Source organism: Poeciliopsis prolifica, unplaced genomic scaffold (assembly GCF_027474105.1).
Source record: "Poeciliopsis prolifica strain line A6 unplaced genomic scaffold, Auburn_PproV2 SCAFFOLD038, whole genome shotgun sequence".
Taxonomy (NCBI): domain Eukaryota; kingdom Metazoa; phylum Chordata; class Actinopteri; order Cyprinodontiformes; family Poeciliidae; genus Poeciliopsis; species Poeciliopsis prolifica.
In genome coordinates this window covers 269,262-294,168 of record NW_026562413.1, presented here as the reverse complement: position 1 = coordinate 294,168, position 24,907 = coordinate 269,262, and the positions used below count along the sequence as shown (strand labels likewise).

Sequence of the window (24,907 nt, the reverse complement as noted above, 5' to 3'; positions counted from 1 at the left end):
ATTATTTTTTCAATTTTCTTGTGCAAGTAGCTTGGAATAGTTCTATTCATCTCAATGTTTCAAGTAAAAGTAAAATACCATCATAGAAAAGAAAGAACAAGCAATCAAATACAAAAAGAGACAAATGGGCACAACAGAATGGCCTCCAATGATGAAGATAGCGAAAGAAACGTTGGCAGTAGTGGTAGGCGATGCGTTGCCGCATGCGTCAAGCCCATAGACAAAACCCTGTGTTGCTTTCAGAAAGTCATGTGACTGATACAGGAGCTGTTTCTAAATGACACCGGCGTGCAGAACTGCATTTATAAGGAAGCAAATCTGTCAGCGGGACACATTGGGGGGTTTTGAAAAGTTTTGATAGGTGAGGAGAAAATATATCCATTCGTTTTTTTACTGTAATTCTACTTTAATACTGTAGCCACCAATTCAGTTAAAATTTAAATAAGTTGCCACTTCTGAACAAAAACAAATCAACTGAACATGCAAATAAATTAGAAAGACCTTATTGATGTTTGTCATTCTTTTTCTTTGATACAATGAACAAAGAAAAATTCTGCACTTTGAAAACATGCTAAGGAAAACATATATATATATATATATATATATATATATATATATATATATATATATATATATATATATATATATATATATATATATATATATATATACACAGTTGTACACAACCTTCTCATTCAATGGGTTTCCTTTATTTTTATGACTATTTATAAGGCATACCTTTTTATTAGATCAGCTCAGTGGTGTGTTCGTCTTGCTAATTGCTTCTTTGCTTTCTGAAGCCCTAAATCAGCTTCAGAAGGTCCATCTCTCACAATTTGCCACTACCATTTTAATTAGCAAACAGAGATTTTAACCACATCTCTCATTATGTCCTTGTTCGCTTTGATCTTGAACAGCCAAACCCAAAGCCCTAAGTCTTATATGTATTAGTCTGAAGACTGCAGTCCTTTTATCTCTTAAACTAACAGGGAAGCTGGAATGCTCTTCCTCTTCCAGGGCCTGCACTCTGTCTCAGTTTTAAAGAAAGCGGCTGAGATCAGGATGAAAGCTTTTATGAATTCCTCGTTTAGTTTCTCAAAATTCTGGCCTGGAAGTTTTTCTATGTTCCTGTGTACAAATAAGTGGCAAAGAACCCTTGTTCTGGTGGCACTGCAGTTTCTTACTTAGAAAATGCTCAAGAGAAGTGATCAAAGATAAGCTTTCTATGTGTCAATCGGCTGTCCTGTTCAGCTGCAGAGAGCAAACAGTGCCATGTGTAAACAAGCCGACTTGGCTGCATGTTTCCGAATATCAGCCTTGTTTCGGTGCGGATCCAAATCACGCATTTGTGTTGGCTCAGAGGATTGATTGCTCTTATAGCAGATTATTCCGTGTTTGTCTTTGTTTAATCCAATCGTTTTACCGAGATCTGCGGCCGGTCTGTGTGTTTGTCAGCTACAAGCTGCCCAATTCTTCTCTCTTGCAAATAAAAAAAAAAAGTTCTGTTTGTTCATCATCTATTCATCCAGTTTCATAACTGTCACTATCAATGCTTCATCATTTCTGATTTTCCTTTTCTAAATTAGTTTGTGTCTGTGAGTATTTCTCTGGTAATTGCTTGGCATGTGTCTCTTGTGTCTTTGCTTCGATCATGGTAATTTCATTAATAAAAAGTGATGCTGAGATGCTGTTGTTTTAATTTAAACTCTGTTATTGCAACAGAACTGAATTGGAGAGCAATGAGAAATAAACACTCTAGGCATGAGCCAAACTCTTGGCAGTTATGTCAAAGCAGGCTTTCTCCAGATCTCTAAATTCTTTCAATAACTTTTTTGGCATAGCTCAATCTGTGTGAATCTCAGCCATCTTGCTCACTGTAGTAATTTCAAAGCCTTCAGATAGGAATATTCTTAGAATGAACTGCAAATACGCCAGCATCTTGTATTTGTTTATGGTGGATACCATTTAGAGCCAAGACTCGTAAAAATGTACGTCACTACACATTTTGTCTGTTTTTCCTCAGGTCCAGAGTACGTCATGGATGCCTCATCAACAATATGTTATGCAACCGACAGTAAGTACACTACAGCATTCTGGAGATGGTCTTTATATCCAATTTTCAGACCAGCTTCTCTTTGGTATTCTTTTTTGACATCACTGGCTTCTATTTTTCTGCACATTTTACCCAGAGGAGAAAGTTTTATCCAAGCCAAAGCATCCAAAGTTGTCCAGAGCAAGATAGAAATAAATAATATATTTGTAATAGCATTTAATTTTCTGGAATAAGAGTTTGCTTTGATTATTCTGCACGAACCAGTGCAATATCTAACGGAGGAATAGTTTTTGAATAATCTTCAGCATCTCACCTCGCAGTTTTTGTTTTGACGCTCCTTGAATTGACAGAATAACGTCGAAGTAAAGAGAAGTTTTCAGCATTCAAATCTGTGACGAATCCACTGGGATTCTTTTTTTATTATTTTTACCTCATATCATAAATTTAAATCCCTGAAATATTATTAATATTAAATGAAAGAATTATTGCACTAATGTTTTGAGTTTCTATTTCTATAAGATCAATACTTTTAGTAGTTTCAAACACTTGCCGACTTGGATGCAGATCTTGTTTTTCCAGCCAATGCAACTTTTTTATGCCTCCACTTATTTTCCCGTCTGTTCCTTTTCTGTCAAATTTAAGAAAATTGTGTTTTCCAAGTTTAGCTAAATTTTTCTTCCTTGCGGAGGGCAAGCTGTGGATCTGAGAGGAGGTGATCAAGTATCTGTCTTTTTCAGAAATGATAGCTGGATGGAATGGGAGATGGACAATTGTGTTGTTGCTTCATTTGCAGTAATGAGACCATTGGTTCGGAAAAGCAAGTGCAGATTCGAAAGGTGAAGCTCTCGCTTTACTCGTCCGTCTCCGTTCCAAACATCACGAGATGCAGATAATGACTGAAAGAAAAAGATCCCGGATACAAGCGGCTGAAAGCAGCAGAAGGGCTCTGCATTAGAGATAAGATGAGGAGCTCTGTCATCTGCAGAGTCAAAACCTCCTTTCACTGCAGCTAATGGAGTCAGTTGAAGTGGTTCAGATATCTTATTATTATGTATCTTGTACAGCTGACTTTTAAGGTTTTCTGGGTGTGCCACAGTCATTAGAAGCTTGATATTACTCTTTGTGGAGAGGGATGTCAGAGACTCACCTCTGTTACAGGCGAAATGGACGGATTTATGGACACTTAGATAGATGGATGGAGATTAAAAAAAAATCATGCAAAGCTTAAATGTCAAATATTATTCCAACTAAATGTATAAATAATTCATGGCACCCCGCGTACATTAAATGTGGTTCTTATTCTTATATTGAGCATCCGGCTCATAAAAAATGAGCGATTGCGACTCCTAGTTAAAACACAGCTACTATGTGTGGCATCATGCTAGTAGATATCAGTTAATGGAGCCATCAAAGAAAAGACTCAGTAGATTATAGGCAATTTCTTAAAATCACAAGTTGAGTACATACCTTATGGGGCCAAATATAAATCTGTATTTTATCTGTATTCAGAGAAAGTTGCAAGTCAGCCCAGTTAGCAGAACAAGAAATGTTTCATGCAATGTTGATGCAACAAGGCTTGTAAAGTTTAACTCCCTTCGTTCAGGAAAAGTGTGATATAGAAAATGATTTCTGTCCAGATCAATCTGTCTGGTTTTCAGTAGCTTTGTTAGAGCCTCTCCTTAGAGTTTGTGAGTTTCAACCTCATGAACGAGTTGATGCTGGAGTCCGCTGCTGATGGTGCAGTACTCCCTCTTTGGAGGGAGCTCAACCAGCCATGCGACTCCCTGCTAGGGCCATTTACCACTCGGTCCTAGCCGTCTCACTTCCCCTCCCACTGTGGGACAGTGAACATGTAATTGGACACAGCAGGCCTCCAGGCAGACACAGACACACACACACACACACCATCTTGAGGTAGCTTTCCTCAGAGCTTCTCAGTTTCCCCTTCAGGCTTTTTGAATGAGTTCTGTAGCAAACTTGACCTCTTCATCCGACTTGACCTCTTGTACCCTCCTACCTTCTCAACACCTTTTTGATGTTTCTTGTTTTCTGGCAGCTTTTGGCTTGTACTGATGTTAACTTGTCGTGTTATAAATATGAATTCCTTGGCTATAACATTTCTACTATTATAGTACAAATATAGTTTTGCTAAAATTCAACCCTGTGTGTAAATGTGGCAACACAAAGGAAAAGCCTATATGCCACTGTGAGAAGCACAACTTTCTCTTTTTTTTTTTGTTGACTTACTGACAGTGAAATTGACTTAATCTTTTTTGCTTCCACACTGAAGATTGTTGTCACTGTGGCTTGCTATTGTTTAGATGAGGTGCTTTCAGTGGTCAGAAAGCTGGCTTTCAGTTGTCTGAGCAGACAACAGGTCAGGAAAACTTGAGCTCAAATGTTTCCAATCGCCACCTACTTCCTCAGTCCACCTCTGGCTTTAAATCACCACTATATACTAAGTTTGGATTTCAGTTAGCAAGATTTAGTTTTAATGTGGTCTTTTTCCGGCTGCTTTGGGGCTTTTAGTTGGTCTTTGAAAAGAATGTTTGCTTTTGATGGTTACTTATTTTCTGCTTCTTAGTTTTACAAAATATCGTGCATTAAGAAACATAGCAAAGCCCTGATAGTTGCCTATGTGCTGGACAATACGCTTTGGAAATCACCTAGCTTAGCCACAAATAAGACAAAATTGTAGTTTCTGACAAATATTTATCTTTCTTCGAGTTGCCTAAAAACTTTTTTTAATATTGTGTCTTTGCCTTGTCTGCTGTGTGTCGACACATCGTTGGTTTTTGACTGATTTTGATCAATCCCACCTGAAAGTTTCGAGAAAGATTTGTCTCGACCAGTTTAAAAAAGTCCAAGTAACTCTTGCCCATCGCAAATGAAACACACTGAATGACTGTTGCACAGTATTGTGTGTTTGTGTAATTGGACATGTTGGACATCACATTCTTGTGTGCTTTGTTTGTGTTTTGTTTAACCATATGCGAGCTCCATATTGGTTTTACCCGTCGAGCCTGCGCAACGCCTGATGGTCATCCATCTTCCGGCCCCTCTGTCACAGGGCCTCTCAGAGTGCTTGGCACCGGCCATTAGCCAGCCGCCACATTGTGCTCTGCTCTACATCCCATCAATCGCTCATGCCAGCAGTAGCCATGTGGCCATATCTTTCCCTGTGGCCCCGTCCCTGTTGTCTTCCAGTGGCTCTTTCTGTAACCAGACGGCTGCTTGGAACTAACCCCAGCTGTCACGGCCGTCGGTGGATCATGCCGTCCAATCTGCCCCCCCTTTATGACTCGCGCTCGAATCGACGACCAGTTACATACACAGCAGACAACCCTTTACACACACTGTGTGCCAGCAGCGCAGTGAATCACAGCAAATTAGCCAAGCACCCCAGCTTTAAATGCTTGAGGGGGGGCACTCAAAACATTAAAAACCAATTGATTGTGTGGCAGTTTGGCAGCTCCTTCCTCGTGTCGTGTGTCAAACCAATGGAGCGTTCTGTGGTCTCCTCGTGTGCGCAGCAATATGGAGGCACCTGAGCATGGAAGAGAAAGAGGTCACAGGCAGCAAATTAAATTAATTAAAGTATATTTAATTAAATAAAATAAATTATGTGCATGCAGTTAAATAAAAATAAAACGGAATACATTTTTTTCAAATAAATCACAGTCAGGTAAATTAGTTTCATTATAAAAAAAACATTTAAAAATTCATTTTAAAAAAATGGGTAATAACAAAAATAATAAAATCAAATATATTCTTCAGGATACATGTTTAATTATGAATGTAAATTATACCATCTATGTTTAACCTTCCTTTTTGACCTTTCTCCTGAAAATCTAGGAAAACACTCAAAATAAAGTTTAATCTGATTCATTTTGCGTATTGGTGCAGAACTTCACAATCTGTGAAGCATAGCTGAAATATTATGCTTTGTGGTCAAATGCCAGCCATTTAAATGTTGTTCATTTTAGTTTTAGGATGTCTGTTTCAGTTGAAGCAAGTCCGTTCAAAGAAGGATAACTCGCTCCAACCTAAACACAGATCCAACACCGTCCGCCACACAGCATACAGAGCAGTTCCTGGTGCCAAATTAAATATTTTAAAGGCATTGCCATCAATCATGTCTCATAGTTTCTTATGCTGATGAAAGAACAAAATCACAAATGGAAAACAATGAGCCTTATCCTTCTTTAACAACTTGTACAAGATTTTATTAGCTTGTTTCTGCAAATGACGAAACATCAGACTACGGACAACTGACTGTTATAAAACTGTGTTCCTGCAGGCAACAGAAAGTTGAACTGAAACCAAATGTTTGTAGAGACCATCTATTCATCACAGAAGAAGAGATATTTCTCTCCAGCTGTAATAAATCTGGAGAGCTGACCATATCCTGGCTCTCTTTCAAGCCCGTCTGCATTACAACTTTCCATCATATAAAAAGGACAGGTAGCCCATAAATTAAGCACATCTTCTGGAAGATGATTCAAATTTAACAAACAGAGGTGACTGATCTCAAAATGGAAAGATCTGCAAAATCCAGTCTCCGGTTGTAAATGGAAAGGTTATACACTTGAAACAATCTCAGTTCCCTGTCATGTGTGTACGGCTTTGTTTCCGTTTGGTTAGTGGAACCTACAAATGTAGGCAATAAAAATGCGAGTTGGACACTAATGTGTGGAATAAATAAATGGCGTGCTGTATCAACAAATCAAGCTGCTTAGACTGATGACTTCATGGGAAACCAGATTTAATGGGCAGCACTGGCTACTGAATTGCTTTGGTCTTATCAACAAGTACACTATCTTGCAAGAATTCCACAATTTGTCACATTAGAGCCACAAATTTAGATATATTTTAACTGGTACCTTGTATGTACACCAGATTAGCTAAAGTTGATTAATAACATAGTAGTAATAAGTGATATTAGGCTTACAAATTGTTTTACAATCATATAAGAGTTTGGTGGTGGCAGCATTAAGTTCTTTTGCTCACTTTCTTTTGACGAAACGTTGAAATTCAGCCACATTAGAGGATTTTCAAGTGTAAATAGTGTGTCTAATGTCATATTTCAGTATCTGGGATGGATTTATGTTCAAGGTTTGGGAAAGCTGCTACAAAACCATTTTTGTAGAGTTGCAGCTGGATTGTATATCCTTTTCGGATCTGTTTTTAAGCCTTTTGAAGACTGCATATCTGTTTTTTTCACTTTTTACATATAGTCCCTAAAACCTTTAAGTTTGTGATTATAATGTGACAAAAATCTTAAAGGATTTAAATAGTTCTGCAAGACAATATACATATAGTGTAAAAAGAAAATATACAAATATCAAATATAAATTAAATTATATTTATACAGTAGAATCCACTTGAATATGATAAAATCGGTAAAAAATTTTGCAACCACAGCTGCCAGTATTTACCTTACATTAGGAATGTTTCTCTAAAGTGTAGTATGGAAAAACCAAGAGTATTAATAATTGTTTAATTCTCGATTACTGTGCAATATGGAGACGACGTGAAATTCATTCCTCTCCTTTTTCTCCTGTTCATCATTTTTCTCTCCCTCCATCAGACATGTGCTTCGCTCTTCAGTTAGAAGGGAAATTTCTTCCCTTTTTCTTCTTTTTCTACTTTGGTCAGCGGACCTTGGAGAAAACTGAAAAGCTAAAATCTCCAAATGATGAATTCATACACACGGCTTGCGCATGCACACAGCTGCCTAAAACACATATTGTCTGAGTGCAGAAACTCATTCCACATAATGGTAAATCTCACTTACGAACAGCTCATCAATCACACACACACACACACACACACACACACAACTCTCAAATTCACTTCACACTGACTGTGAGAGTCGGGGTAAGTGCAGCAGTGCTGTCTTTTCCTCGTGACTTATCCGTCCTCCTCTTTTTCTTCTCCTCACTTGCGGCGCTATGAGTGTCAAGTGTGCATTTGCCAGCATGCACTGGCCCTTACATAGGTGAATTATCGAATTCCTCTCTGTTTCACCCCAGCCAATCCTTTTTCTGGCGCAGGCTTTGAATAGACATTTACCGAGCCCCTAGTTTCAGCCTTCATCGGATAGGGGTGAACCAGTGCACTGTGTGATACCCATCTCCCCGCGTGACATTAAAATCGCTCCGCAGATTCAGAGGGGGGAACATAACATTGGCCTCATGAATTTATCTGCTGAGGCAGAATTTGAGACAGGGCTACAATCGTCCTTGGGTTGCTCCCTCTGTTCTCTCTTGTCTTTCAATCTTTGCATGCATATTTCCTATACTCACTCTCTACTCCTTTGTAAACATCCCACTCTCATTATTTTCCTCTTTTATCTGTTTATTTCTACTCTCAAGCACTTTTGAAGGATGATTACTTATGCTGTGACAGTGTCATTTAAAGTATATCGTACGTGCATCTAAAAGCATGTTGCTGCACGCTCCCACTGTGTGGGGAAAAGATTGAGCAACTTTATTCTTTACTTATTTTTGACAACTTTTGCAGTTTCAGCAAAATACAAGTTGAGACACAAAGCTGATTGAGTTTGCAATTCTTACTTTCTGCATAGTGAGTAATTTTTTTTATTATTATTTTTATTTTTTGGGGGGGAGAATCCTTTTGTGTGAAATGATTAATCTGTTTCATATTAGGTGCTCGGAAAACTCTTGATAAATGATCCCAGTCTGATTGCAGAGAAGAGTAGATCTCCCATGAAGACATGACAAATGCAATTACATGCTTCATTATCCACCTTCATCCTTTAATATGCACATTTGTACATATTTAAGCATATTACAAATCAATCAAAAAACTATCCCTCACCATAGTTTTTCTTGCAGCCATTAACGCATTTCATAGTCATAAATGGATGAATAAAAAGTTTGTATATTTCTTTTGTTTGATGAAAAGGGTCCTCTCCTTTTACACTTCTTGTCTACATTGTCTCGAAAGAGCATGTGAAGATTAAAAAAAAAAAAAAAAACATTCTTTGAAATCAGGAAGTGGGAACATTTCTCTAGCAAACATTTTATTTGGCACATTTAACACATTTAGAATTGTCACACCAGCTCAGGCTTCACTGTGGTTATGTTGACCAGGTGCATCATTCATCATTTAATAGCAAGGCATGTGGGGTTGCTATTTTAATACATAAATCTATTCCTCTCTCTTTGACCAAAGTCATATCACACCCTATTGGCCTCACTTCCCTGTTGTAATGGCATGCACCCTTTATCTAAGTCCTATAACAATTTTAGCAGCACAGGATACATTTAGCCCTTTAGGTGCCCTGTTTCAGTTTTTTTCTGTCTAATTTATATTTTATTTCTTTTCTGTTACCTCTGTTTATTTATTTTTCAGTTATCTACTTTTTATCCACATATTTATAGAAATAATTGCTGGGTTTTGTTTGTGTGTCTTGTTTTATTTTTGTTTCTTGTTTTCTCATTTGTTTGTGCTTATTCTCCAAAGTACTGTCTCAAGTATGACCTGAATGTCTATATATGGTGTTCATTGTAAAAACAAAATTAGAAATAAATAATAAAGAAAAAGAAATAGCAACAAAAGTTTTTTGCATGCATGGTGAGGCAGAGATTTTAGAAGGGCAGCAATAAAGTCTCTTCACTCCATGAAAAAGATCAAGGACAAACTGTCTGCAGAAAGCACCAGGGTTGAGTTTCTTGCAGTGTTTCAGCCTTTACTTGATCATTTTCTTGGAAAGGCTGACATTGTACAGGAAGTACAAGGATTGCTGAAGCCCACTCAGTCTAAAAAGCATCTGGAAAAGGTGAAAGAGCAAGAACTTCTTAAAGAGACAGATTTCAAAGCATCCAATTGCAAAGTTAAATTTTGTATAAGTCATATCTGATGCATGATATTTTTAAAACTACTAATACTTAAGGTTTGTTATGTTATGCATTCAGAGATCATGACAGACAGATAGAAGGCAGTTGTATAAACTTTCTGTCTCAAGGCTCCTTGTTAAAAACACATACATTCAAAACAAGAGAATACAAAGTGACACAATATATACTAACAAAAACCCACATTCATACAAAACAGCCAACCTAAATACTTTAGGCTTTTTGTGCTACCTTTGCCTTTCTATTACCTCAAACCATTCTGCTCACAAACTCCAACATCAACAAGGCAAATTCATCCACTGTCACTTTCTCTGAGCATGCTCAATGTACGAGATGTGTGTGAAAATCCACAAAGATCAGCAGTTCCTGAAATACTCAGACGAGTCCAACTGGCAACATCAGCCATGCTACGTTCAAAGCCACAGTCCTCTTTCTTCCTTACTCTGATTTTCAGTTTGAAATTCATCATGTTGTCTACATGTCAATAAAATGGCAGCAGCTCCTTGCATTCAGGCATCCAGAAACTATCTGTGTTGACAAGGAATTGAACAGATTCTGCCTCACAAAGTGTCTGGTGATTGTGTGTCTTTGATCTCAAAGCCTCTCATATGTTTGCTGTTACACATTTTTAAGAATAAGTTTTTGAAATATTAAAAAAAAAAGCCCTCCTGGGATTTCTGTCAGCTTAGGACACATCCTAAATGTTGGTTTGACCTTCTTTATCTCTGGCTTCTGCTAGATAAAATCACCAGCTTGCCTCCATTACTCATAATGTAGCAAGATATTTCTTGTACACGGTCCAGATAATAGCGGGGCAATCCTGGAAATCTCTGTGCCCCAAGGAGCAATTCATGCTGCAGACCAGAGTGAAAGACTGGGGCAGTTGGCTCTGTTTTCTGGGATTACCCAAAACATAAAGTGCACCTTAAGGCTTTTTGTAAAGAAAGCTTTAGCGTAGTAGAACAAGATAAAAAGTGTTGCGTTCCATACAGATTCATATTCAGCTATTAGCTCTGGGCTCATATCACAAGGTTTCATTTGAAAAACAGAAGTGTTTTTTTCTTTTGCTTGTTTTTTGGATTGATTTTATTTCCTGCTGCTTTGAACCTTCAGGTGGGCCATCTTGCAGACTTAGGGATCTGTACAATCCTTCAGTCTTTAAAGTATCCTCTCAATCATCAGCAGATGTTTTTTTCCAGATCGGAGTGATTGACGAATACGCTTTCTCTGCATGTGTGTGTGAGAGAGATTGAGAAGCAGCGCTGTCGTGCTAAGTTTTTAGCAGAATTACTTGCACCCTGCAGTGTTCCTACATATAAAACGCACTGCCTCCGCACACACCAGCAGCAGTATCCTAACCGCAGAACCTCACACAGAGAAACCGACTGTCAGTCGCTGTGTGGAATGTGTTGAGTCGGGTTTCCTTCATGTAGCTGCTCACAAGAGATGCTTTGTTTTAACAAACACCAGGGAGGACAGCTTGGGTCACTATCTTGAGGTTTTTAATGTTCCTCTCTGGTCTTGTCTGCCCTCCTAACATTCATGTTCTGTCTTATCTGCAACACATTCAGTTCTTACCTCTCAGGCTTTCTTCTGTCCAGTCTGGGGACGATGCTCAGGTCATAGTTTAGACGGTCCGTTATCAGGTTCAAACTTACAAGATTTGATCATCTGTCCTCAAGCTATTTTCGGTGTGTGCGAACTCATTACCTGAGTATGTCAGGGTGTGTTACATTAACATCACTTTCAAGCAACAGTCTAGACAGGCTACAGTGATGAATATTTAAAGTTGGAGCTGTCATGCATTAAGCTTTTTGCCCTGGTTGAGGTGGGAGTGAATCAGATACATTTTTTGTATTTATAACTCCTTGTTTAGATTAAAATGACTTAAATCCACTCCAACAATTTGCTAACAGAAGCAGAATTTGGAAAAATATTGGAATGCAATCATAAAGCACCATGATTATAATTTGAATGTAATAATCTCTAAGAGGGAAGCATAACAAAAAGACATTTGTATGCTTAACACCCCACAGATGTTCTCAATGTTGTATCTATCTATAAAACTTTCTATTTGTCCATCTAGAAACAAAACCGTGTTAAATGTCTCTGTACAAACACAGTAAAATTCAATAAATTAGAAAATTATTAGCAGAATTACTTATACCCTGTATATAATTATTTTTTTTTTCATTAACTAAGTTCATAAAGTGAAAAACATCATAAATGACTTCTGCTTGTTATAATGATTTTCCACTTACAACTAATAAAAACGCATTGAAGATTATATTACACCAGACCAATAAAAACTATTTAATGCAACAATGTGGGGGGAAAAAAAGAATGTTTACTACCTGTTAAAATTTATTTTCAAAAAGTATTTTAATCTTGCAAACAAGCCTCATCGGGATGTGTATTCTAATTTATTGAAACGACTGCATACACATTTGTTCATCTAATCTCTTTATCCATCCTTAAGGCAGTTGGTCCAATAAACCACCAAAATATTATTGAATTAAAACAAAACACATCGACTTTAAAGTAATCGGAGTCCCACCTCAGTGTGCTTTTATACAAAACAGTTTTTTAAACCATAAACTGTTTTATTGAAAGGATAAGCTCCCTTTAGTTTGATTTTCGTTCCCTGAGCAAATTCCCGACTAACCTTATCTGGAGTCTGGGTAACACCAGCCCTGAATGTAAATCACTTTAACAGCCCATTGAGTGTGCTGGACATCCTTCAGCTCTAATGGATCCAGCAGTAAAAACACTCACTATTTGTTTGACGTTTATGTGTGTGTCCCACCTGTTCTACAGAAATTATACGGAATCAGCAAATTTACAGAGCGAGTAATGCATATTAGCAGATGGAGATCAGGATTTCACCATTCTGAGCTCTTTTACCCTCATTAAAAACTGTTTTTTTTCTTATTTACTGTAGATTTCTTCTGGTCATTGAGTCTTCATCAATGTATTTTACTGCCAGAAAGGGGATATTTTCTCATCTCCGCTCTTGAGCAGGATCAATACTTCCACCAAATCATGTGCATACACTGAGGAGCTCAGTAAACATCACCTCATACATTTGTAACCGATCGTGGGTCTGCAGCATCCCTTATCTTCCTCCACTCGTATGCACACAGGACAAATCTGAAACATATATTGTCTATTTGTGTCAATCTCCTTTTCATTTTCTTTCCGCTCAAGCTTGCCAATGACGCAACACACACACAGTGAAATCCAGCGCTCTCACAGTCTCACAAACACGGAAAATCGAAATCACAAATCGGCTTAACTTTCCCTGACATGTCTGTGAATTAAGCCTTTCCGTTGCTCTCCCTTTCCCATTATAAAGGCATTGTCAAATGCTGAATCAGTAACAGGTAGCCCACAGCTCCTGCTGCTTCTTTCTTACCTTTTCCTTCCCATTTCCTTCTTTCCCTGTCATCTCCTCTTTTGCTTTTATCCCCCCAGCTTTTCAACCCTCCATTTTCTTCCTGATTGTCTTCACAATGACCTCTACTAGTTCTTTCCTTAATAACTTCCCCTGTCCTTATGCAGTCTTAGTGTTTATTCCCATATTCTTTTTTATTAGTAATAGAAAGCAGTGGTGAAGTGGCTACAGAAATTTTCCATATTGTGTTATTTTATTCAGTTTTTTGCTGTCAAATTATAATTATTGTACATTTTCTTAGTTTCACGTTTCAACTCGATACACATGGGTTGTTTTGAAAACTGACAGGTTAATATGAAGCACTAAATTCCCAGAAATATATAAAGTATTAAAATGTAACCTGACATAACTAATGTTACATCAAGCATAAAAATTGTGATATAAAAACTCAGCCAGTGTAAGGGTTATGCACATCATTCCATTTAAGTAGTTTATTTTTTGTTGTTGCAGTAATTTTGACAAGAGTGACTATTCTTCTATAAGCTTTGGCTCCTACATAATGAGAGAAATTGAGTTGCCTTCTGTCGTTGTTGTTTACAGTTGCCATTTTTAAAAGCTCTAATAAAAAAATTTCCACTCTTGGGAACTTCCTCCAGACCAATAAAGACAGGTACAGAGTTGTACTGTGCACTTTTTTTTTTTTGCCTCTCCTTTCTTCATACTTTGCTCTCAATGAATCAGACTTTCATCTGCTACTTTTATAGAGGTCTTGTTCAGCAGTTCTTTCGTTTTTGTTTGCTTTGTTTACCATGACTGTTAGCAACACCGTGCGGGATGCAGGAATTGCTTATTATTATTATTTTTAGTTTATTTTTTAAGAAAATAATAAGGCATTCTTGAGGATTTCTTCAGCTGTTTTGACAGCTTTGATTTCTTGGTTTTTCTAATGGTTCTTCCAAATTTTACATCGAAAGATAATTTTTTACCCTAATAGCCGACTGTTAAGAGTAATTTTGTTGATAAAGAAATTTGACCATTATCTGATGATTAAAAAAATAAGAACATTTCATGCAAATTTGATACTGAATAAAATAAGAAAATATGATGACCTAAATACCTTTTCCACATATATTAATGCAGAGAAAACTTATTTAAAGTCAAGCTTGTGTTTAAAAAAAAAATGGTATATTAGCAGTTAATGCTAGTTTAGGTTAAGGTTTGTTATATTACTAGAAAACTCCCTGGTGCACATTGTTGCTTCTGCCAAATGTCAGCTGGGACAGGCTCCAGCCCCCTGCAGCCCTCTGCAGGATAAAGAGGGCTGTGGATAATGGATGAAAGGAAGTTAGTTTTTTTTTTTTCCCTCCAGCATCGTATTGCAACAGCTTCTAGCATTTGCTCGGTTGTATTACATGCCTGTAAAAGAAAGAATAGGAAGAATGCTGTTCTTTCTATGCAAAGAACAGGAGAACAGAATGTTCAGTGAAACCAGTGTTGTAATTATTTGTGAAAAATTAATGAATTTTGTGTTGTGGAAATATAAATATTTCAGGTCATGTGTGATGACTCACCATAATATGTTAGTGAAGAGGTGATAGTTTGGGCTTGTTTTGCAGTAAAAGGACCTGAACTAATCCACATACCATTTGTTTATTAGCTAAAAGTCAATCCAAATCGGGTCAGCAACAGAAAAACAATCCCAAGGACAGTAGCAAATAATTATGAGTGGAGACAATGCTGTCTGTGTTAACCGCAGCATTTTTTTTTCTTCAGTTTAAACGATTGACGTCCTCAGTAGTGAAGCTTTAATGATACATGTTCAGTCATTTCCACAAGTAATAATTTCTAATATATTGCATTTCAAGAGAGGAAAAACATGCACACTGTTCTGATCTCAGCGTTCCACCCAGTGCGTTTGATATTTTGCAGTTGTAACTCCAAGAGGTATCACAGAAGGTTTGCATACTGAGAGGCAGGGAGACTGAGGAAGAGGAGGAGTAGGAAGGAAACAGAGTCAACTGGCAGTGTTGTGAATGCAGGGTGTAGACAAGCAGAGCGATTCTGACAGGCTGTGTCTGCACAGTTTGTTCTCCAATAGGCCCACACAGAGTCACCAGTGGGGTGCACGCATGCACACTCTCGCAAACGTGCACTATCGAGTCGAACGCTCACGCACTCGCAGGCGCCGTCAGTCAAGCTACACACAGCGTACTGAAGACTTATCAGCGCGCACACACGGCTACATTTTTAGTACAAGCACACGCAAATTAGGAAGAGAGGCGAGAGGAACAGTGGAAAGGACCCGTTTTGAATGGTCTCCTCCCAAAGCTCCAGTCCTGGGGAAATGAAGCTATCCTGACAAGGGATGAAAGAGCAAGAATGGTTTCATCACTTTCTCTCATGTTTCACTGCACCATGAAAAAGAAGCTTCCGACAGCCTCATCTGCCCATTAGGGAAAACATGATGTGCATTATACCAAGAAGAGGATGCTGAACAGTGAGCATATGAGAGGCGGGGAGGACAAGCAGAGAGGGAGAGAAAAAACCCTCAGCCACAGATATGGATGATTCTGCAGGGACTGAAGGTGGCAACATTGATCTCAAAATCTTTCCATTTTCAGTTGCTGCCTATCGATACTGTCTCCTTTTATTTAGTCTGGCCTGCCTGAAGCCTCTGCTGAGAAACATTTCCTGTCATCATCATTTAAATTTTCCTACCGTTCCATTTAAACAACTTAAAAATGATCATATAAATATATATATATCAATCCCATTTTATTATTTTTTTTTTGTTGAAAAATTCTGCATTTGACGGTGTGAACAACTTTGTCAACTTCCTGCACTGTTTTAGAGGATTCAAGACCCTGTAAATTTGGATAGCATGCCAAGAAAGCTGCATAAATTAGGATATGTGCAATATTTTGATCTTTTTACCAACAAAGCAGAACATTTGCGGAATAAAGTTGTTAGACTGTCATGAGCACATCAGCAAGCTGCTTTTTTTCAGAGAGAAGTTAAAAATATCAACATGAAGCAAAAAAATAGGTAAAATGAAAAATAAATTAAAATAGGTAAAATAAAAGATGATTTTATGATGTCTAAAAGTTTCCAAAGGGCAAGTTGAAGGGGAAATGACTCAGTCCTGATCATTTTGTTCTTATTATCTTTTCTCCTCCATCTCCAGGGTGCAGTGATCACGCCAGCCATGGACCACACTATGTCCATGCAGCCTCCCAGTATGATGGGCCCTCTAACCCAGCAGATGAACCATCTGTCCCTGGGCACTACAGGAAGTGTGAGTACCCCTTATTGCACCATCATGAATCACACAAGAAAAAGACTTAAAAGAAATTTTGAGCTCACAAGAAAACTCTTATACACTCTGATTCTCAAGGGCAACTTCAGCCATTACTGTGTGATCACAGCAGTAAGATTTATGAGCAGCTTTGTTGTTGGGTTTAAGTTGAAAAAAGAAACTGCACCAACTTTGCCCTCGACTCCCAAAAACAGTTTTTTTTTTTGTCATTTCACTCTATTCAATCTTACACACTTTCCTTCAGGATTTACTTTTCATTCCTGAATGGCTTAGAGGCAAAAGTTTGGTTAAAGTGCACAAACGCAGAAATGATCAGTTGATGAAGGTTTTTGTACTGAATTGAAAGCAGCCAGAGAAAATGAGACCTTCAAAGAACCTGGAAAACAATTGATCAGAATCCCTCCAAGAGATAACAACATAGTGTCTTGCCAACAAGATATTTTAAAAAAAGCAAAGTAGTGTGGATTTTATGCATGACACATTCGTTATTACTTTGATTTTAAATATTTGATAAGAGATCTGACAGCATCTCGGATAATAATCCAGTGAATGATGATAAATCATATAATAATTGGCTTAATGTATTTGGAGAATGTGTTAGTCCCATACTGACTACAATTTTTGACATGGAAACCTAAAATAACTTTTATAACCTCAAATCCTGCAAAGCAAAAAAACTTGCAATTCTCAATAAGTCCAAAAATACGACCTGAGATAAATATCTGACATATTACGCTGTGGCATAATTTTTTAATAAACCCTGGAAAACATAGTTTGTGTAAAACTAACCAATCTCTTCCTGCTTCATTAGAAATTAATACAACAGCAGCTAATCAAATGCATTTATTATTTGATCACCAGGAAGTGTGACCATTGGTCCAAAGCTGCACTGCTGATGGGATTAAAATTAGGTCGACTAATTTGGAGCCATTTTATCTTTGAAAACATTTTTTAATTTAGTTTAGAAACTCTGAAGTGTGTTTCTGAACTGGAGAGGTTTTAACGCTTCCTCTTGGAAAAGCCAAACAGTCTTAGTCTGTCGCCACATGTTCTCAGCCATAAATCTGTCATATTATTTAGTTTTAAACCGCGTGCATTCACTGCGAGATATTGAGAGAGCGTATTTCCTCCCTAATCTTCGACATTAAACAGATTTCCTGTGGAGCTTACTCCCTCTGCTCTCCACCCTTTTCACTTTCACCCTCTGATTTCAGATTCTTTCTCACACTTTCTAAATCGCACATCAAACATATCTCTCCATCAGCAGCACTTAATGTGCTCATTCACTTGCTGTACAGTTGGCGTCCCCACATCAAGAAGACACCCCCTCCCACCTCCGCCTTCACATTTCAGGATCAAGTCGACTTAGAGGTGTCACACCGCTCTGAAGCTTGACTGTCTGCCCTAACCCAGCTGCCTGGGGGCAGACAAGCAGACAGCTTTGCTCCGGTGCTACGTTTGATCTCTCTGTGTGAGTTTGATTGAAACAGTGCTGTATTGTACAGTTACCCATGTGTTTCCAGGTGAGCTGTCAGCGACTGTGACGCCATGTTGGCTCTGTCAGGAATGCCCCCCTCATCCTAATCTGCCCCAGCTGTGCTAACAGGCAGGATTAGAGACTGGCTAATCTATGGTGATGGCTTCTGATGTCTGATGGGTTCTGGTATAGGAGAAAGTGGGTTTCGGTATTTTTCCTCCCTTTTCCGTGTCTGGTTTACCCCCTTTCTGCCTGCTTAGCTTTCCCGAGGCGATGTGCTGTGCAGCAGAACTCCACTGCGGCCGAGCAGCTCACGCAGCACGCCACGCTTGATCATCAACGGGGATTGAGACGCGTTTCCTGTAAAGCTGATTCTTAAGCCAGATGTGAAAAGCCTTTCATTCAACCTAATTGTGAAAGCCTGTTAAAGGGGCTTAGAGCCCAGGATGTTCAACTATCCGTGTAGTAAACCGGAGCTGACAGCACATATTCTTCAAGCGCATTCTTCAGATGTAGTTGCACATGTGGTTCTGGGGGCTTGTTATGATGGCCTCTACTGGTCACGTGACTTCATCCTGGCCACAGCAGAGCACCTGCAGTGAGTAATGTCTCCAGAGTCAACAACTTATCCAGACTGGCTCTGGCAGGAGAAGCCACACCTCAGAATAATCTTGGCTGTTCCTGGGCTCGCTGTGGCTGTTTTTCTTCCTTCTCCTCTCCAAAAAAAGAACCAAATGTTCTCCGTCCGCCCAAGATGTGACACTCTGACGGTGACCGGAGCTTTCCGAGAACGCCGTGGTATTTTGCTGTGTGGTTCTGGAGGAAAATTGTGCTTCATAACGAGGGAGCGTGGATTACCAGCTCCTAACGGTCACTGCCTTGGAATTTTTGCTGCTTCTCAGGAAAAAGTTGGGTGTCTATTTGGCACAAACAACTTGATTACAGAATACTGAAGAACCTCAGGCTTTCTGTTTATGGATGGCCCACATAAACATGCCATCCATGCTCCTCACTGATTTATGACACCATGTTTGGTGCATATTGCTCCATTACTGATTTATTTACGGTCTTTGAAGTCTCAGCACTTAGCAGGAGTCTATCTGTCATGCCAGTTTGCGCCTGTTAGCTGCTGTGCATCTGTGGAAGTGCATATGTTCCCTTTGTCATTTTGTCACCGGTGTCTGTGTGTGTTTGCATGGCTGTCAGTGTCTGCATCTGTGTGTGAACTATTTGATGTTTGACATGACAAGAGGTGACCTTCCATCTGTGCTCTTCATCCTATTCTCGTCAAGACGTGTACAATTCAAGTCTACGTTGTAATGGTGCTGATTGACAACTTGCTTCCCCCAGAAGATGCACAAAGCAGTTTTTTATTTCATATCAACTGTTCTCCTCGGTTCTTTGAATCTTTTGGGACATTAGCTTTTTCTGTATTTTAACCAACCTTCTGCCGCACTGACATTGTAGCATTTCTGCTCTGTCCTTGCACTCAAATGGCCAAGAAAGGTTCCAATCTACACTTTGCAACATTTTCTTATTGCTGAACTCTTGCAGTTAGAGAGACAGTCTTACTTTTGACTCCAAAGTACTTTTGAGTTGATTGTTGACTCACATCCTGAAGCTACAAAACAAGCTCTAAGCATCAAGCCTCCACTTGCCAGAATAGCTCATATACTGTGTTGGCTTACTCCAAACATCTGTTGATTAGTCTCATTCATCCATTTTTCATAAAATGCCTTGTTCATTCAGATTCAGCTTTTCAATCCTAAGCCGTGATACTGTGTTATTTTATAATTGTATCGTTAAGAACGTCACCTAAGCATTGCACAGTCTGGTTTCCCAGTTGTAAACAACCTATGCCTCTGCAGAAAGAAAGACTTCAAGTTTAGATGTTGCCTTGAAACCCTTTTTTTGTTTGATTGGCAGCAATAATTGATTTTCTAAGTCAATTTACCACTCCATATTTGCTTTGTATGAACACTCACCTATATCAAGACCAGCAAACTACCAATTAAAAACGGAGGCCTGCACACTGGTGATCAGTGACTGAATTGCATTGGGCATCAGGCGGCTGATTTGCTTTTTAGATCTTGTGTAAGCAGCAAATGTTTACGGGCTTTAACCTAATTCAACATATAACAGTGAAACCTGTTGTTTGTTTTTGTGCATGTTGGTTTGGATTTGAATAATTTTACAACCTGGCAAAGATTAGGTCTATTGTTTTGATATATAAAACCATAAAAATGAAAGTGGGTGTATCATTACTCTCTACATTCTGCTGAGACTGGCAGTGTGGACGAATGTTAGTCCTTTTCATAAGTTCAGCTACTCCTGAGAGCCGAGGCGGCAGGAACACAGACACTTAAACGCACTCAGCTGTGCCTTGTTTCAGTTTTCCTGGGCTCAAATAAAACCTCCATTGCTCCACTGATGGTTAGGGTTTGAAAGAGGCACTTTAATATTAGGCATTGGAATATAAGGTATCTTTCTAAATGAGTTTGGATTTCACTTCAAAACAAAACCAGGACATATCCATAGCAATCAGAGCCTATCCCAAACACTCCACCACATTTAGTACAGTTGCAAACTCTTTGGGTTTTATGTGACCAACACAGTGTAGAAGGCTTGTGTTTGTTTTTTTGGAAGTGAATAATAATATTCATCTGAAAAGTGTGCATGTAGTTTTACTGCAATTACAGCTGCCAGTGTTGTTAAGGTGATGTCTCCACTAGCTACGTACACAGAATGAAATCTTCTTTTTCTCCGTCACCAAACCGTTCCAACTGAGTACGGTTGTATGGAGAACATCTGTAAACAGAGACTTTCAAGTCAAGATCTGGACTTTGAACCAAAGGGATGCATGATTTTGAAAACCTAAACCATCGTTGCTCTGACCATATGTTCCGGGTTGTTGTCTTAACTCTTTTAGATTTCCTCTATATAGCTCCCATTCATTTTCCACCTTTCACAATCTACTCTATCTTTAAAAAAGCATCTCCACAGCATGATGCCGCCACCACCAACATTCACTGATGTGCAGTGCTTGCTTTCTACCTTGCATATTGTTCTATATGGTGGCCTAAAAGATCAGTTGTTGGACATTTAGCCAGGCTGCTGTTGGTGGTGAGTTAAACGCTCAATTCACACTCCTGCTTCCCTCCTCGCTCCCACCAAACATAAATTGTGATCTAAGTCATTTTGATGCAGAGTCCCAAACCACTGTGGCAACAGTGTATTTTAGTCTATCCTATGGATTTTCGTGGTGGCATTGCTGCATTGCGGTCCACGTTTACACAGGAGTCATGAGCATGTGTCATGGAGAGTGATGGCAGCGGGGAGGCTTAAGGAGTCTACTCACACCAGCCTCGTTAGGGAGCTATTCAAGCCTACCCTTCATCAAAAATACACACACACCATCTGGTCCGGGCCTGCGTGTGTTCGTGCATAAGCATAGATGTAAATGTGTGTGACGAAACATTTATCGCCAATTAGGGATGCTTTATATTACCCAAACTTGTCCCCTGACTGGACAAGGAAGGACTAAGAGAGCTGAAATTGGACAAAAAAAAAAATTTAATCTCCTCGACTTGCCACACAGGCAGCTGCAGGAATATGACTTACTCCACCTGCCATATTAAATAGGTTAACTAACGGTCATAATAGAGGAAAAATCTTATCTTATTAAATTTTCCTGCTAAATATATTCTAAATTCCTTCCCCAGTCCTGCAGAGAAATATCACATTTCAAACAGACATTTTCCCCATGACAGGGAGATTGTGATAATGGCTAATTATCTCTCCCTTTCCTTCATTTGCTTTCATGCAGCCCTCGCAGGTGAGTTGACTGAATAAGTTAATGGGGAGGAGAGGCGAAGACCTCAAGTCCCAAGAAGAAATTGGTATGCATGGTTTTGATTCAACGGGGAGAAGGTCACTTCAACAATCTGATAGGCCCCCTTTGAGAAGCAGGAGGACTAAGAAAGAGACCGTGACAGGAAGGTGAGAGGGAAGAAGGAAAGGGAAGATGTGATGTGTCAGGAGGTCTGGATACACTGCCTCACCCTGTCCTCAGTGTGACAGCCCCGGAGGTGTGATAACCTTAAATTCATGTCCAAAGACCTGTGCGGTCACGCTCACTGATGAACACAGACTAACATCCATCCCGGGGCATCCTCCCGGCTCCATGCAGCAACGGTGGGGGAGTTAATCACCCGTGTCCGTGGCCTTTAGCTGCTCTCATTAGCGGTGAGCGGTGGAGCCGTACCCGATCCATTAGCAACGCTGCCGGTAATGACACTCTACCAGCATCGGCGGGCCCGCAGCCAAAAAGGGCCTCCTGTAAGCCCCTCCATTACCGCCTCTTGCTGCACGTCGCCGCCATCCAACAAGGACGAAGAGGCGGAGGGGGAAGAGAAAGAAAACAAACCGGACCTCCCTTTTCCATCAGTCCGGAAGGCAGCAGGAAGCAGAGGGGAAGCTCCCCGGCGGGTTTTTTTTATTTTTTATCTCGAATCACATCCGTTGGCGCTGCACCACAACATCATCGTTCCAAGCCTCTTTGTCTTTGTCTGTCGTTCTTTCGAGCAAAAAGAAGCAGGAGCATGTGGTGAATGCGTCGCGCATGCAGCTGCACACAGGAACACATGCAGACAGTGATACGCACAGTCGCGTTGACAGAACTGATGAAGGCGTGTTCTGATTAAAAGTGGGCCCATGCCCCGATGCCTGACATGTAAACAAACCTGTGTCGTGCCTGTAAAATGCCCAGCGTACAGCGAGCCTATTAAAAAACAAAGGCAGGCGTGACTAGAGGAATGTAGGCCACAGGCTACAAACCTCCTGCTCTCCTTTACAAGCAGTTAATTCCCTTTTTACTGTTATTATATTTTTATTCATCTCTTCAGTAGTTACCCGGTGTATTTGCTTGGCCTTTTGAAGTTGTGGCGGGACAGCAGGACATCTCCACCTCCTCCTTTCCCTCCCTTTCCGTTACACACACACTCATCTGATCTGCTTTGCTCGCCTTTTGGTGGACTCACATTCTCCTAGCGCCCTCTGAAGGATTCACAGAGCATAGCAGCGTGGGCTTTCCTAATGGTTGTGGGAATAATTACGTTGAACGAGTGTTCCGGGGAAGAATTACGATCTGCTTTTGATGTCAGTAAAGTATTTCAGCTCTAATATGTTTCTGGGATTTGTGATTTTAATGAGTGTCTTAGGAATTTTCTCCTGAAAGGATTTTGTTTAACTACATGCAAGTTTTTTTTTTTTTTGTGATTGTGTTTCAGTACATGACTGCTGCAGCTGCCGCCGCTGCACCTATGCAAGGGACCTACATTCCCCAGTACACTCCTGTGCCTCCAACAGCCGTCCCTGTCGAAGTAAGACCCACACGCATGCTTAAAAACATGAAAAACAACAAGGGATGACATTACATAACCCTGCAAAAATATTACACTCCTTACAATTTTTTTCACTTCACTAAATAGCTTTTTATTCTTTGCATATTTTACATTTTGAAATCGGAAGCATGCATTTTTATTTAGTCCTCTCTACTGAGTAAATTCAGTAAATACAGTCCACTATGTGTGATGGATTCTTAGCTTAAATAGACACGAGTTGTTCATATAACAACTAATAACACCAAGAAAAGTAGGCAGCAGGTCAGAGAGAGAGACTTGGAGAAGTGTAAAGCAGGGTTATGTTATAAAACAATGTCTTAAGCTTTGAACGTCTTACAAAGTAGTCTGTCCAAGAATGGAAAGTACATGGTACACTTGCAAAAACCTGTTTTGTTAAACTGACAGGCCAGAAAAGGAAAATATTAAATAGAGGAAAAGCCAAGAGGCTCAAAGCAATTCTGGAACAGCTGCAAAGGTCCAACGCTCAGGTGGAAAAAATGAAAAGTGCAAATCTGGCTTTTAGAGAAGGTCATCAAGAGAACACAACACGCATGCGGAGGAAGTTCATTTTTTAGCCTTCATGATCTGCTGATGCAGTTTTCTGCTGTCTTAGCAGAAAACTAACAGCAGATTCTGCTGAGCAGATCATCCTAAGTGTGGAATAAAGGTGTGGCAGCATTATGCTGTGGGATTGCTCTTTTTTAATACGGTCATTAAAATTTGTCAGGCTTGATGGGAACAATGGCTGAAGTCAAATGCAGTAAGAAATGAAACCTGATAGACGTGTTCTCCAAAAACCATGCTACTGTAAATACAGAAAAAAGTAGTACTAAAAAGTGCTGACACAGATCAGACAAGAATGATATTTCATCACCACAATATTCTAATTGTGATTTGAAATGTTCCCAGTTCACAACTACTTTGTTTTGATAAATTCCAGATGAAGTACATTAACATTTGTTGGTGTTATGTGACAAAAATGTGTGAACACAAAGCAGAACAGCCATCAAATGAAAAGTGCTGAATTCAGATTTTATTTCTCGCTGTATTTTCTAATACTTTTCCCAGACCAGAAAATAACAAGTACAAAAAGTGCAAGCAAAGCAGGATGAGTCAGAAGTTTGATAGTATTTGGGAAAGGCATTTGAAGTGCAGCACAGACTTCGTCTCCTCCTCGGTGGTTGTCTGAGCTCCTGGCAGGTTCGGGCAGTCTGCTCTGAGAAATGATGAACGCGCAGCGCCGGTAGGCGGGCGGGCAGCGGGGGAGAGCGGGCGAGCTGTCTGGCGGCTGACAGTGCGGTCATATTCAGATGGACTATCAGTCGTGTATCAGATGACAGGAGCTGAAGTGAGACACAGCGCCGGCGGAGCGGCCTCTCTCT

At 39.5% G+C, this 24,907-nt stretch overlaps 1 protein-coding gene across 6 annotated transcripts in view; it reads left to right on the top strand.

Annotated features, from left to right (window-relative positions):
* rbms3 (RNA binding motif, single stranded interacting protein) overlaps window positions 1–24,907 on the top strand; it is a 379,593-nt gene that overhangs the window by 346,608 nt on the left and 8,078 nt on the right. For all 6 annotated transcript variants that reach the window (XM_055053855.1, XM_055053854.1, XM_055053857.1 and 3 more), the window contains 3 exons: window positions 2,024–2,074; window positions 16,515–16,625; window positions 23,412–23,504. In XM_055053855.1, coding sequence (XP_054909830.1) covers window positions 2,024–2,074; window positions 16,515–16,625; window positions 23,412–23,504 — 255 coding nt within the window. The remainder of the gene's footprint in view (window positions 1–2,023; window positions 2,075–16,514; window positions 16,626–23,411; window positions 23,505–24,907) is intronic.